At 43.3% G+C, this 16367-nt stretch overlaps 1 protein-coding gene and 1 long non-coding RNA gene across 11 annotated transcripts in view; one reads left to right on the top strand and one right to left on the bottom strand.

The window, feature by feature from the left end:
* Positions 1 to 16367, bottom strand: part of FOXP4 (forkhead box P4) — a 306545-nt gene that overhangs the window by 10323 nt on the left and 279855 nt on the right. For all 9 annotated transcript variants that reach the window (XM_063955044.1, XM_063955045.1, XM_063955048.1 and 6 more), the window contains 7 exons: positions 9644 to 9751; positions 9013 to 9100; positions 7653 to 7736; positions 7305 to 7506; positions 6136 to 6212; positions 5932 to 6033; positions 3956 to 4077 (listed from right to left, as the gene is read on the bottom strand). In XM_063955044.1, coding sequence (XP_063811114.1) covers positions 3956 to 4077; positions 5932 to 6033; positions 6136 to 6212; positions 7305 to 7506; positions 7653 to 7736; positions 9013 to 9100; positions 9644 to 9751 — 783 coding nt within the window. The remainder of the gene's footprint in view (positions 1 to 3955; positions 4078 to 5931; positions 6034 to 6135; positions 6213 to 7304; positions 7507 to 7652; positions 7737 to 9012; positions 9101 to 9643; positions 9752 to 16367) is intronic.
* The window catches only part of LOC135042760 (uncharacterized), a 159042-nt gene that overhangs the window by 73011 nt on the left and 69664 nt on the right, over positions 1 to 16367 (top strand). The window lies entirely within an intron of this gene.

Raw genomic sequence — 16367 nt, 5'->3', positions numbered from 1 at the left:
GGAGAACTCACAGACATGACAGGAGAGAAGTCAGATATGTAATAAAATCAAGGACTTCCACACAAGTGTAGCTCAGGTGTTAGATGTCAGCATTGTGAGGTTCAGCATAAAATACTGGACAGCCCTGGTGACCTATAATTATGCTGGCATGACTGACTTTGAAAGGGAAACCATTGTTTAGATGTTTTTATTTTACGTTTAAAGGGTCATACTGACGGGGTGATTTCCCCCAGAGATGTGTGCTGAGCAGTTTAGCACAGACCGCTCAGCACACATCTCTCCCCCCGCTCAGCACAGCGCGATGTGCTGAGCGAGGGGGGGATGGACACGGGGGGACGCTCATTTCACCCAGCGGTGAAATGAGCAACCTGCTAAGATTGTGTCTGCATGCAGGCCAATCTAGCACCGGCGATAGCGAAGCGCGGGACCGCGCATCGCTGTCGCCACCACCCTCCCTACACATGGAGCGATGTTCAGCTAATTTCTAAGCAACCTAGTCAGTTTGCTTAGAAATTAGCTGAACATCGCTCCGTGTGTACCCCCCCTTTATTGACAAAGATAGCCCATAACTGTATTCATTCACAAACAACTGTGTCTAAGGTTGTCTCCAGGTGTAAAACATCAGGACTGTTATGTAAGAACCTTACTTTGAAATGCATATTTAAACAGGTGAGAAACTGCATATCCATGAAAATGACTAAAGTTTCAACATGTGCTACAAACTGCCAGTTTTATCAGAAACTCTCCAATGAGAACGGTCTGTAGCTGGCTATCAGTCTGGTTACAGTGCAGAAACCAGTCATCACGCCTGGCAATACTGTATGTGTGAGCTCACCATACAATGAACTACTGAGTGGTTGAGGAAGTGATATGATCATGCAGTTAAAATTAGTGCACAATTGGTGCCAACCTACTGCCCTTAGTGCTGGTTTACAATGGCAGCTTGTAATGTTGTGGGACACATTTTCCTACCATGGCTTGGGTATTCTCATTCCCTTAGAAGTCAATGTTAAATCACTACATTTCTTTCAAGGTGGGAGAGAAGTCTAAAGCTGAGTGCACACTAGAGCGATGTTCCGTCCTTCATTATATTGCATACATTATTGTCCGGTTGGCCGCTAACGACCATGGGAGTGTACAGATTGGTCGTACACACTGAATGATCTGGCCAATATGTCATTTCGATTAGGCCAAAAATGACCTATTGGGCAGATAGTGCTCTAGTGTGCACCCAGGTTAACAGGATAAAAATACACAGACATATTTCGTTGAACTATTCAAATACAGACCATTTAGAAAATATTTAATGGTCTATTTCTATAGAACTGCAGCTGGGAAGTCACCCTCCAATTATTACACTACCGCTTCGACGGCTTCATTGAATCTGTCCCCAAGTTATTTCCTAGCTAGTTAGGATCACTTATCCTTATTATCAAAATTATATTGTAGTAAACAAAATAGTAGTTCATAAAAATGTACTTGTATGAAGCAGGGAAAAAAGATAATATGCTGGGGATGTAGTTGGCATCCAGACGCTTGGGATGCTGACAGTTGAGATACCGGCATCAGAATACTGATACCAGTGAGAAGACTGTCACTGGAATCCAGACACTGCTCACAATGCTGACGCCGGAATCCTGTCGGCATTCTGAACGTAAATATGCCAGGGATGGTTAGGGATAGGCTGCGGGGGGAGGGCGGGTTAGGTACTTAGAAGGGAGGCTTAGGGTTAGGCACTTAGGGGGGATGGTTACAGTTAGGCACTAAAGGAATTAGACGCAGGCACTATGGGATGAGATAGGTTTAGGAACTAAGGGGGGACGGTTACAGTTGGCCACTAAAGGAGGACGGTTAGGGTTGGGCTGCAGGTAGGGAGGGTTAACAAAGTAGGTGGAGAGTGTTACTATACAGATGTACATACATACCTCTATCTTTCGTGCGCTACAAGTCGTGTTACACATGACGCATGAGCGACAGGTGTCTTGGTAGCGCCAAGTGTCTTTGCAACTTTTTCCATTACATCTAGCCTCCTTTCGCATTAAATAGCTCTTCTAGTCTCGCTGAGCGTCTTTTTTTTGTGCTAATTTTGTGTTGCAAATCAAAAGCAAATAGGACGCACAATTAGGTCATGATGATTAAAATTATATACTGCATGCCTATATCGGTGTATGATTTTGGCTGTATCTGTATAAGAAATGCTTTTCCAGGCAAACACTGTAGCATGACATTTCATAAGCCGATACAGCCGCAGTCGCACACAGAATATAGGCATGCAGCATATAATTTTTATCATTATAATCTGCTTGTGCATCATTTTAACATTGTTTTGTAATAAGATGGGAAAATCGCCAAAAAATGATTCTCAGCACGACAAGAAGAACTGTTTAACACAAAAGGAGGCTAGATGTATGGGAAGGGAACACATTTGTACTTACCTGTACTGGGATCCTGACCATTGGAATGCCAAGGTCGGTCCTCTGACCGTAGGATTCCTGTACCCAACCCGTGCAAGGAACTTGCAGCAAACCTGTATCTGTCTTGATTTAGAGGGTCCAAGCTAGAAGTTTAATTAGTTTCTTTGCTTATTATAATCAGACCAGGACACCAGGCATTGAAGATGTAAACTACACCAATGACCAGAAATTTGATATCATGGCCAAAGTGAGGGATGACAAATTGTAGCAATATTGACTACACATCTTGCCCTAACCGCCACAGATATTAGAATAGCCTCCTGCTTAAGTAACAGTGGTGGGGGTCAACAAAATTTGAAGTACAGTATCGTAAAATGGATATACCGGAACATATAAATAAAATGACCCTATCATGTTTAATTATGGCAATCACAGGTTCTATACAGGGAAAGAGTGTATCCGCTATTATTTGGCGTTCAATACCAGTATTTAATCATTAAGAATGAACAGCTGACAATATCACAACAGTGATTCATGGGTACAAAGTAAATTAAGCGCAATATCCTCCTTTTATTTGTAAAGTGCTGACATATTACGCAGTGCTACTCAGTGTGAAGTTCTTGACATGACCTATTAATTGCATTTACAGACTTGAAACAGTAGGTAAAGATAACCCTACCCAAATGAATATGCAATCTGAGAGGTGTGTGGTATAAATAGCACATAAGGTATCAAAACAATTACTGGTGGAGAAAGCTCAAGAGGTTATTAAAATGATTAAAAAAAAGAAAAAAAGAAAAAGAAAAAAAAAAAGGAAACGTAAAAGTATGTTACATTGTAGTGGAATGCACTACTAGTCACATGATTATTATATAATATTATCTAACGTCATTTGTACTAATTAACAATTAGATTATGTTCAGTTAATGTAAATTGTTTATGCTCTACAGATTAACCTACACATTTGGAATATTTGTCACTCATGCAGAGTAGAAATATAGGCATTCTATCATCTGACTGCATGTGTCACATCTACACTTATATGATTATATTGGAAATTACTTCAAATATTTCTGACTCCTACATTTTTCTAAGTAGTGTGACCCCCCCCCCCCCTTTATATAATATATATCTTTTAGTCTGCATACATCTGAGCAAACTGAAAGCAGTTTCAAACAAATCAAGCTGTGTAAAGGTATGCAGACTTATGAGGATTTGTTTGACAATACTACATGGGGCCATTTATGTGCATTGGCCCTTTAAGCATTTTCAATTAAATTGCATCTATAGTGCCCTAAAAAATTGTGAAAATGTGAATGAAAAAAAAAAAGGAATCAGGTTTACAAAAAAAGTTTGTCCATTAATGTGTTCTATTATATTCATGCATTCATTTTTATCCATCGTTTATTCACTTCTTTCATGTAGTGATGTTATCACTTCTGTGCAAATGTAATCTGGCCACTTGACACTGAATGTATGCTCTTAATATGGAAGGCTCAGCTTTAGTAACATGAAATGAGTCTACTGCTGTAAGAACTTACCCTGTCATCTTTGGCGGCCTCCTCTTTTGGTATTCCAGCTCATCCACTGTCCACACTGCGCCCTTCACGTTCTCCACACGCACAAAGCATTTGTGCAAGCTAAGGTTGTGGCGAACTGCATTCTGTAGAAGGGAAAATAGATTTGTAAATGTGTATGTTTCCATTACCTGCTAAAGTCCGGAAAAAAGTGCCATGTACTACCCAAATAAGTAAAATAGTATCTTTAATTTACAGCTTTGCAAGTGTGTGTTAATTTACATCATTGTGCTATAGATGGACAGTGAGAGCAGGCCATCTATATGAAACATTCTGGTGTCATTTTACTCAAACTAATTTGCCTCTAATTCAACCTAGTACTGTACATCTTACAGAGCCTCACAAGCTGAAGCCTATGCAATTTTGATTGCCAATGAGTTAATAATAGCATGTACATATCACCACCCTTTCCTGATGCTCCCACACAAATTATATGACCCCAATTTCAAAGCAGCGCCCCCTTCTCTCATTCTAAGCCCTGGCTGAAGATGAGAGACTAATTCGTTAGGCTAAAACATTAACAGCAATTTGAGAGGTCAGAAGGGGGTCAGGCAAGCAGAGCTCAGACAGAATGGGAGGGAGGGAGAGAGAGAGAGAGAGAGAGAGAGAGAGAGAGAGAGAGAGAGAGAAAGAAAGAGAATGAGAAAGGGAAGGAAGAAGGAATGAATACACTTGATATGAGTAAATAGTAAAAACTGTCAGGACATTTTTGAGAATGAACAGTAAATAACAAACACCTTATCGCAATAAAACCACAGAATAACTAAATAAATTAATAAAACTTCCCAAAAAGTTGTGCATAAACTGTAACACTACTAATGACATTTTGCCTTGCAGAAAATTAAATCAAAGTGGTAAAACATGTTTTTATTTATTTTTAGTGTTATTATAGTGCTTAACCCATCCAAACAATACATAGGTCAGCGGTTATTGCTTGGAATCAGTGAACAGTATTTTAATGAAAAATGTCTTCAATCTGGAAAATAAAAAAAAGAAACCACATGGAATATACTGAATTGTAGTAAAAGTAATAATAAAAATTAGGGTAATGTCCCTTTAAAAGATAAATTAAAAAAAATACATTTGGAAAGCCACATGTATTCATGCAAACAATAAGAAAGAACACAATGCTTTCACTGTTTATATTAACGCAATGTTACAGTGTTATTTACATGTTGGGGTAAATTCAATTAGGGTCGGATCCATTCCGACATGTATTTGTCGGAATGGATCAGGCAACCCCTATTCAATCCTATCTCAATTCGACTTTAAAAAAAGTCGAATTGAGATGAGACCTGTGAGCGGAGGAGAGGGGGGAGAGCAGCGGGGCCAGCCGCGGGCAGACGGAGGAGAGTAGCGCTATAGTCGCGCTGCAGAAGGATGTCTCACAGCCGCCTGACCTCACGGCAGTGTCCACCCGGCTCCAGCAAGCGTGACCTCACTTGCTGGAGCCGGGTGGACGCTGCCGTGAGAGGCACGGCTGTAAGACATCCTGCTGCAGCGCTGCTCTCCCCTGTATGTCCACGGCTGTCCCCCCTCTCCTCCTGTAAAGTCCCTCATCTCAGTCCGACATTTATTTATGTCGGACTGAGAAGGTCGGACACAGGGCCAAATCCTGTTGAATTTGGCCCCGTTTCCCTCAAAAGTACGTGAATCGGCAGCTATACTGCCGATTCACGTACTATTTGACAAGTCGAATTCCCAGACTTGTCGAACAGGTGGGATTGAATAGGTTGAATCACGATTCGACCTGAAAAAGTCGAAAACTGCCGTCTTTTCGACAGACGGCAGTTTTCGACCCAAATTGAATATACCCCTTATGGTTATGGCTCAAACTCCACAGTAAACACTGACAACATGGCAGATCATGATGGGTATCTGTGTAAATAGACACATTTCCTACATTTATAGATTTTTGCAATATAATTGTTCCTCCTTACCTTCCATGTGGCTGTGTTTCGTCTAAAATATGCAAACATGCGCGTAAACCAATTGTAGATCTCATTCAGAGTCAGCTGCCTGTCTGGTGTGTCTAGAATAGCCTGTTAAGAAATTACCAAAATTGAGGTAAATATTTCAATTAAGGATCATAAAGCAACTTTTTGGTAGTTTATTTTAAATCAGTACTCTTTCTAAGCGGTTACCTGTCGGATGAGGGAGGCATATGTGAATGGTGGACGGACTTCAGCATTTTTATAAAACTCGTGATTCTGAGCAAGCTCTAAAAAAAAAAAGAGTAGGCGATACAAAAAAATTAGCGGCACAATAGTAGCAAGTAAAGAAGGTTGTGAATGAGATGGAAGTGATATATCTAACAGAAAAGCACTATTTGCTAAACTGAGATGCATAGATCTTAGATGCATTTTGTTTTTGCCACTTATTGAATAAGGTCTGTGTATTATTACATTCATCTAAACTACTGACCTAATAAGAAATACATCTATAAAAAAAAAAAAAGAAACTGCTCCTAAGATGATTGGCATTGCATGTAACCTGTTTTGTACATTATTGTGCTTTGTGATTAAGTACATAATTGTTCTTATACACCTAGCCTCATTACGCCATATGGCGCAAGATGACCGGCGCAACTGAGCTGCTCCGAGATGTGTTTTGTACAGTGCCTTTAAACTTTGTATCTTATCTTCATCGCATTGCAGATTCACTGAAACACCACTCAAAGTGACTTTCACCTGCACAGGAATTAGTTTTACACATGAACAAAGTTGCAAATGAAGTACAACAGAACTCTGCATGAGAAAAAGCCATGTCCACTGCATACTAGCACTACATATGCCGATTCAGACACATTCTCACACAGAGGTACAAAGGTGTAGTTTAGTCACTGCCAGTTATTTTAATTGTGCGAAGAAGATGCACACTTTGAGCGAGAAAGATACTCAAGCGCAGGCCTGCCGCCCGGGAAAAGGGACGACTCGGCTATTTGGTGCGACTGAAGTCACGGTGTATGAGGACACATCTGTATTTTACTCACTGACTTCCAACAGACCTGCCTATAATCTGATGTACATAGGAAAAAAACATTCTAAATGATCTGCAATCACACTCCTAAATGTCCTGAAAATATGTTAAAATGCAACTTGCGGTTTAAGTGTGATGGCCCTAGTAAAATGTAATGTCCTGCAACTTATTGTACTATTTGCGAAAAGTGCAGAATGGTGCGAACAGGAGTAAAGTCATGGTTAATTTTTTTTGGTTTAGTGGACAAAACAAATGAAACTGAGTGCATATTAGAGGCAATAAATAGTCATGAGCATAAATGTGTGATAGAAGGTGTGGACTAAGTATCTTTCACCTGAGGATATTGGGGTGCAAAACTTGTCCACTATTCTTCTTCGCACTGGACCGAGGTTAGGCAGGCTTGACGAGCTAATCACAGATGTGCCTGCTCTCATTGGAGTGATGGGGGCTGTTGCAGAGGTTGGAGGTTGAGGTAAGCCGTCAGGGTAGGTGTCTGGGGACATTTTGGTGATAGATGCACTGGAGACCAGGTTGAGCTAGAAAATTAAAATGCACACACACACATACACAAAAGTGACTAGATGGATGAGCAACAGGTACCTAGTGACAGGTAAAAGCCAAAAGAAGAGGCAGATTAAACAAAAGAAATAGGATAGTGGTTCTGTAGATGATGATGACTTACTGGTTGACTGAAGTGCTTTGGTTCTGATGGTCTCATGTGCAGATGCGTCATCATGGCCTGTAACCGTTCACTCTCTTTTGCGAGCTATCATAGAAAACATATTAGTTAATTCAATATAGCCAAAAAGTCAGAATTAGACTAATACAAGTAATGATTACTGTAATCAGTTGAAAAGTGAAAACTGCAAATTCAAACAAATTAAAGTCACAAAAGTTATTTTATACAACCCATAAAACTATTCTATAAAGACATTGTTTAAACAAATTCAGTTGTAATCAACATTTATTCTAATTAGGCATAGCAGTTTAAAAAACAGCAAAAAAACAACAACACCTTATGCTTTCCTGGTGTTTTCATTTAAATGGAAAACTAAAAATCTACATTTCTCAGTGAAGTTTAAGAGACTAGAGCAAATCTACAATATTCTAAAAAACAAAACAAAAAAAACACAATACGTAAAATATCGACATATAACAAATTAATTATTGGAGACAAAAAAAAAGAGAAAGCCAGACAGATACAAAGTAAGAGACTGAAGAGGAAGTAAGAAAGAACGTGGAAAATGACCATGATCTACAGAGACACAGTAACACTACATCTCCTGACCCATTATCCCCCTTCAGTACACCCTCTCCTTATATCTTCTCTCATGAAATTCCTTACTCCCTCGCTGCCTCCCCCTTTGCCCCATTTCAAAAGTTCCATATACTTTGGGACCTGCTCTCTTCCCTTGCACCGTCTCCAGTTACCATCTCTCCTGCGGCTCTCCTCTCCTGTAATTCTAGAACCCTGCAGCCTGACACCCTCATCCTCTCTCTTTTCTGTCTCTGCTGGAACCCCAACACCTTACCCACTGGGATTCTGCCCTCTCTTCTGAGGCTTGATGAAAAATATAAAGAAAATAAACACTAAATTATATTGTATTTTTTATGATATATGCCGTTCATAAACCCAAAAATAAACTAAAAAAATAATTATTTTTAATTTGTATTAAAAAAAAAAAAAAAGGGGGGGGGGAAACCTCGCCAAACCAAAACCAAAAAGTTAACACTTGAATCCGTAAACCCTAATTATAGTATATAGATCATATAGTCTATTGGGTATGCGGTTAGCATACAAATAGTCGGGATCCTGACAGTCACAATACAGACGCCAGGATCCTAACGGGGGCACCATACTGCCGCCAGTATACCAGCAAGATAGGTGATCCCCCCTCTATGGGTGCCGGCATTCCACCACTTGGGATGCCGATGTCGGGATAGTGACATTTTGCATCCCGGGCAGTGGTATTACATAGCGAATCTGTCTATTGGTCATTCATCATTGTTGATAATTAAATGGCAGGAGGCTCTTCGGTCACCTGTATCTCCAGTTGCTGTACCACCTGCATCTGTACTCGGCACTGTGCTGTACTGCGATCATCCAGAGCATGTTCTGTGTTCAGGTGTCTACATAGTACAGAAAACATGAATGCTTAAAAACAATAGTGTTGCCATTGATGTGTTTATTAGTCTAGATTAGTGCATTCCTACAGGACATTGTAAATATGGTTTTATACATTTGAGGCGTCATTATTTCAATTCAGATATTGCTGGTTGCTATAAACATGATGTAAGTATGTGAATAATTTCTGTTATAGGTGGCTTAATGTTATTTTACAGGTAAAAAATACAAAATAAATCTAGCTTTATTTAGAATTTTAATAGTTTTAATAGCAAACCACTAAATTTGCAATAACTATGTTGTATGGATCAATTAGATCATATGAATTCTATAGCCTTTAGCAGAGGATGTTAGTGACAAAGGGCCTCAATTAGAGTTGGACATATAGCAAATTTGTGCTATAAAGACAATCATTTCTCTACTGCAAATGTTCTCCAGAATGCTGACGTATCTGTGTCCTCTTAGTCGTTGTGGAATGGAACAGGCATGTGCCAATAGAGTACAGTAACAGAGACATGCTAATATACAAATTGACAGTTGGTACTAACTTGATAAACTGTCCCATATCCTCGCATAGGGCCTCACATCCTGGCCACCGACATTCACCATGTCCGTACAGAGGATGTGAACTGGGAGGCATCTCATAATGTGATGAACTGTGTAAAAAAAGAAGAGCGAGAAGAGAACATTGTGGTCACTAACAGTGCAGGATAACAAATGTGGATGATTCTGATGTGTGTTTTTACTTTGTGGTAAAGGACAATGCGCTAAAACCAAGCATAGAACAACCTCCCATGAGTGCATTCACATAAAAAGATAAAATGTCTGAATACTTTTATATAATAACAATCTTATATCTGTTCCTATGAGAGAATATAAATTGCATTGCAACTAAAAAAATACTGTAAAAATAGGATTTTGGTACCAGGTAAATCCTTTTCTTTGAATCCATAGGGGTCACTGGAGTACTCTTGGGATATGGACGGTCTATAGCAGGGAGAGACACATTTAAATATTTAAATGTCTAACACTCCTCCCCCCTCCATACTCCCAAGTGCCTCAGTGTTTTTTTGCTGAGACGAATAGGAGCGAAAATAAGATTTTATTCACCGGTAAATCTATTTCTCGTAGTCCGGAGTGGATGCTGGGAACTCCGTAAGGACCATGGGGAATAGACGGGCTCCGCAGGAGACTGGGCACTCTAAAAGAAAGATTAGGTACTATCTGGTGTGCACTGGCTCCTCCCACTATGACCCTCCTCCAGACCTCAGTTAGGATACTGTGCCCGGAAGAGCTGACACAATAAGGAAGGATTCTGAATCCCGGGTAAGACTCATACCAGCCACACCAATCACACCGTATAACTCGTGATACTATACCCAGTTAACAGTATGAAATATAACTGAGCCTCTCAACAGATGGCTCAACAATAACCCTTAGTTAGGCAATAACTATATACAAGTATTGCAGACAATCCGCACTTGGGATGGGCGCCCAGCATCCACTACGGACTACGAGAAATAGATTTACCGGTGAGTAAAATCTTATTTTCTCTGACGTCCTAGTGGATGCTGGGAACTCCGTAAGGACCATGGGGATTATACCAAAGCTCCCAAACGGGCGGGAGAGTGCGGATGACTCTGCAGCACCGAATGAGAGAACTCAAGGTCCTCCTCAGCCAGGGTATCAAATTTGTAGAATTTAGCAAACGTGTTTGCCCCTGACCAAGTTGCAGCTCGGCAAAGTTGTGAAGCCGAGACCCCTCGGGCAGCCACCCAAGATGAGCCCACTTTCCTCGTGGAATGGGCTTTTACTGATTTAGGATGCGGCAATCCAGCCGCAGAATGCTCCAGCTGAATTGTGCTACAAATTCAGCGAGCAATAGTCTGCTTAGAAGCAGGAGCACCTATTTTGTTGGGTGCCTACAGGATAAAAAGCGAGTCAGTTTTCCAGACTCCAGCCATCCTGGAAATATACATTTTTAAGGCCCTGACTACGTCCAGTAACTTGGAATCTTCCAAGGCCCTAGTAGCCGCAGGCACTACAATAGGTTGGTTCAAGTGAAAAGCTGATACCACCTTAGGGAGAAACTGGGGACGAGTCCTCAATTCTGCCCTATCCATATGGAAAATCAGATAAGGGCTTTTACATGACAAAGCCGCCAATTCTGACACACGCCTGGCCGAAGCCAAGGCCAATAACATGACCACTTTCCACGTGAGATATTTCAAATCCACAGTTTTAAGTGGCTCAAACCAATGTGATTTTAGGAAACTCAACACCACGTTGAGATCCCAAGGTGCCACAGGAGGCAGAAAAGGGGGCTGAATATGTAGCACTCCCTTTACAAATGTCTGAACTCCAAGCAGTGAAGCCAGTTCATTCTGGAAGAAAATCGACAGAGCCGAAATCTGGACCTTAATGGAACCCAAGTTTAGGCCCATAGTCACTCCTGACTGTAGGAAGTGCAGAAAACGACCCAGCTGAAATTCCTCTGTTGGGGCCTTCCTGGCCTCACACCACGCAACATATTTTCGCCAAATACGGTGATAATGGTTTGCGGTTACTTCTTTCCTGGCTTTTATCAGCGTAGGAATGACTTCCTCCGGAATGCCCTTTTCCTTTAGGATCCGGGATTCAACCGCCATGCCGTCAAACGCAGCCGCGGTAAGTCTTGGAACAGACAGTGCCCCTGCTGTAGCAGATCCTGTCTGAGCGGTAGAGGCCATGGGTCCTATGATATCATTTCTTGAAGTTCTGGGTACCAAGCTCTTCTTGGCCCATCCGGAACCACGAGTATCGTTCTTACTCCTCGTTTTCTTATTATTCTCAGTACCTTTGGTATGAGAGGCAGAGGAGGGAATACATAAACCGACTGGTACACCCACGGTGTCACTAGAGCGTCCACAGCTATTGCCTGAGGGTCCCTTGACCTGGCGCAATATCTAGTTTTTTGTTTAGGCGGGACGCCATCATGTCCACCTGTGGCCTTTCCCAACGGTTTACCAACAGTTGGAAGACTTCTGGATGAAGTCCGCACTCTCCCGGGTGTAGGTCGTGTCTGCTGAGGAAGTCTGCTTCCCAGTTGTCCACTCCCGGAATGAACACTGCTGACAGTGCTAATACGTGATTTTCCGCCCATCGGAGAATCCTTGTGGCTTCTGCTATCGCCATCCTGCTTCTTGTGCCGCCCTGTCGGTTTACATGGGCGACTGCCGTGATGTTGTCCGATTGGATCAGTACAGGCTGGTTTTGAAGCAGAGGCCTTGCCAGACTTAGGGCATTGTAAATGGCCCTCAGTTCCAGAATATTTATGTGTAGAGACGACTCCTGACTTGACCAAAGTCCTTGGAAATTTCTTCCCTGTGTGACTGCCCCCCAGCCTCAAAGGCTGGCATCCGTGGTTACCAGGACCCAGTCCTGTATGCCGAATCTGCGGCCCTCTTGAAGATGAGCACTCTGCAGCCACCACAGTATAGATACCCTGGTCCTTGGAGACAGGGTTATCAGCCGATGCATCTGAAGATGCGATCCCGACCACTTGTCCAAGAGGTCCCACTGAAAGGTTCTTGCATGGAACCTGCCGAATGGAATTTTGCTTCGTAAGAAGCTACCATTTTTCCCAGGACTCGTGTGCAGTGATGCACCGATACCTGTTTTGGTTTCAGGAGGTCTCTGACTAGAGATGACAGCTCCTTGGCTTTCTCCTGCGGGAGAAACACTTTTTTCTGTTCTGTGTCCAGAACCATCCCCAGGAACAGTAGGCGTGTGGTAGGAACCAGCTGTGACTTTGGAATGTATAGAATCCATCCGTGCTGTTGTAGCACTTCCCGAGATAGTGCTACTCCGACCAACAACTGCTCCTTGGACCTCGCCTTTATAAGGAGATCGTCCAAGTACGGGACAATTAAAACTCCCTTTTTTCGAAGGAGTATCATAATTTCTGCCATTACCTTGGTAAAGACCCTCGGTGCCGTGGACAGTCCAAACGGCAGTGTTTGGAATTGGTAATGGCAATCCTGTACCACAAATCTGAGGTACTCCTGGTGAGGATGGTAAATGGGGACATGTAGGTAAGCATCCTTGATGTCCAGGGATACCATGTAATCCCCCTCCTCCAGGCTTGCAATAACCGCCCTGAGCGATTCCATCTTGAACTTGAATTTTTTTATGTATGTGTTCAAGGATTTCAAATTTAAAATGGGTCTCACCGAACCGTTCGGTTTCGGTACCACAAACAGTGTGGAATAGTAACCCCGTCCTTGTTGAAGTAGGGGCACCATGACTATCACCTGCTGGGAATACAGCTTGTGAATTGCCTCTAGCACAGCCTCCCTGCCTGAGGGAGTTGTCGGCAAGGCAGATTTGAGGAATCGGCGGGGGGGAGACGCCTCGAATTCCAACTTGTACCCCTGAGATACTACTTGAAGGATCCAGGGATCCACCTGTGAGCGAGCCCACTGATAGCTGAAATTTTTGAGGCGGCCCCCCACCGTACCTGGCTACGCCTGTGGAGCCCCCGCGTCATGCGGTGGACTCAGAGGAAGCGGGGGAAGAAATTTGATTCTGGGAACTGGCTGACTGGTGCAGCTTTTTCCCTCTTCCCTCGTCTCTGTGCAGAAAGGAAGCGCCTTTGACCCGCTTGCTTTTCTGAAGCCGAAAGGACTGTACCTGATAATACAGTGCTTTCTTAGGCTGTGAGGAAACCTGAGGTAAAAAATTTTCTTCCCAGCTGTTGCTGTGGATACGAGGTCCCAGAGACCATCCCCAAACAATTCCTCACCCTTATAAGGCTCTATGTGCCTTTTAAAGTCAGCATCACCTGTCCAGTGTCGGGTCTCTAATACCCTCCTGACAGAATGGACATTGCATTAATTCTGGATGCCAGCCGGCAAAATATCCCTCTGTGCATCCCTCATATATAAGACGACGTCTTTAATATGCTCTTATGTTCGCAAAATAGTATCCCTGTTTGACAGGGTCACAGACCACGCTGCAGCAGCACTATCTGCAGGTCTCAGTCTAGTACCTGAGTGTGTAAATACAGACTTCAGGATAGCCTCCTGCTTTTTATCAGCAGGTACCTTCGAAGTGGCCGTATCCTAAGACGGCAGTGCCACCTTTTTTGACAAACGTGTGAGCGCCTTATCCACCCTAGGAGATATCTCCCAGCGTAACTTATCCTCTGGCGGGAAAGGGTACGCCATCAGTAACTTTTTAGAAATTACCAGTTTCTTATCGGGGGAACCCACGCTTTTTCACACTTCATTCACTCATTTGATGGGGGAACAAAACACTGCCTGCTTTTTCTCCCCAAACATAAAACCCTTTTTTAGTGGTACTTGGGTTAATGTCAGAAATGTGTAACACATTTTTTATTGCCGGGATCATGTAACGGATGTTCCTAGTGGATTGTGTATATGTCTCAACCTCGTCGACACTGGAGTCAGACTCCGTGTCGACATCTGTGTCTGCCATCTGAGGGAGCGGGCGTTTTTGAGCCCCTGATGGCCTTTGAGACGCCTGGGCAGGCGCGGGCTGAGAAGCCGGCTGTCCCACAGCTGTTACGTCATCCAGCCTTTTATGTAAGGAGTTGACACTGTCGGTTTATACCTTCCACCTATCCATCCACTCTGGTGTCGGCCCCACAGGGGGCGACATCACATTTATCGGCATCTGCTCTGCCACCACATAAGCCTCCTCATCAAACGTGTCGACACAGCCGTACCGACACACCGTACACACACAGGGAATGCTCTGACTGAGGACAGGACCCCACACAGCCCTTTGGGGAGACAGAGAGAGAGTATGCCAGCACACACCAGAGCGCTATATAATTTAGGGATTAACACTATATTGAGTGAATTTTTCCCAATAGCTGCTTGTATATACAATATTGCGCCTAAATTTAGTGCCCCCCCTCTCTTTTTAACCTTTGAGCCTGCAAACTACAGGGGAGAGCCTGGGGAGCTGTCTTCCAGCTGCACTGTGAAGAGAAAATGGCGCCAGTGTGCTGAGGGAGATAGCTCCGCCCCTTTTTAGCGGACTTTTCTCCCGCTTTTTTATGGATTCTGGCAGGGGTATTTATCACATATATAGCCTCTGGGGCTATATATTGTGATATATTTGCCAGCCAAGGTGTCTTTATTGCTGCTCAGGGCGCCCCCCCCCAGCGCCCTGCACCCTCAGTGACCGGAGTGTGAAGTGTGTATGAGGAGCAATGGCGCACAGCTGCAGTGCTGTGCGCTACCTTGGTGAAGACTGATGTCTTCTGCCGCCGATTTTCCGGACCTCTTCTTGCTTCTGGCTCTGTAAGGGGGACGGCGGCGCGGCTCCGGGAACGAACACCAAGGCCAGTTCCATGCGGTCGATCCCTCTGGAGCTAATGGTGTCCAGTAGCCTAAGAAGCCCAAGCTAGCTGCAAGCAGGTAGGTTCGCTTCTTCTCCCCTTAGTCCCTCGATGCAGTGAGCCTGTTGCCAGCAGGTCTCACTGTAAAATAAAAAACCTAAAATAAACTTTCTTTCTAGGAGCTCAAGAGAGCCCCTAGTGTGCATCCAGCTCGGCCGGGCACAGAAATCTAACTGAGGTCTGGAGGAGGGTCATAGTGGGAGGAGCCAGTGCACACCAGATAGTACCTAATCTTTCTTTTAGAGTGCCCAGTCTCCTGCGGAGCCCGTCTATTCCCCATGGTCCTTACGGAGTTCCCAGCATCCACTAGGACGTCACAGAAAGAGAGGATGAACAATGGAGAGTTACAACATTATAAAATAACGGTCAACTGGAAAGTTGACACCTAACATAACGGTTAACTGGAAAGTTGACACATAACATAACAGACAACTGGAAAGTTGACCCGACAACCGATAATCACCGTAAGCTTCCAACAAGTCGGTGAGAATGTGTTACCATAAGATATACTGAACCTACCACAAGACAGGTGAAACTGCTCTGGGCAGGCGTCCAGTGACCTCTATGGATTCAAAGAAAAGCATTTACCTGGTAAGTACCAAAATTCTATTTTCTTTTTCATCCACTAGGGGTCACTGGAGTACTCTTGGGACATACCAAAGTTTCCCCCTTGGGCGGTAGTGCTGGTTGTCACCTGTAACAATAGACGGCCAAAGCTAGATGCTGATGCCGCAAAAGTATTAAACTTGTAAAAGCACACAAACGTGTGCCGTGATAACTATGTTTACCACCTGCTTTCCCTGACGCTCCCACAGAACGCGTGGAATGCTGAAATCAAATCAAGCGATTGTAAACTAGTATGA

The sequence above is a fragment of the Pseudophryne corroboree genome, chromosome 2 (assembly GCF_028390025.1).
Source record: "Pseudophryne corroboree isolate aPseCor3 chromosome 2, aPseCor3.hap2, whole genome shotgun sequence".
Classification (NCBI taxonomy): domain Eukaryota; kingdom Metazoa; phylum Chordata; class Amphibia; order Anura; family Myobatrachidae; genus Pseudophryne; species Pseudophryne corroboree.
Note: the sequence above shows the minus strand (reverse complement) of the source record. Positions and strands in the feature narration are given on the sequence as shown.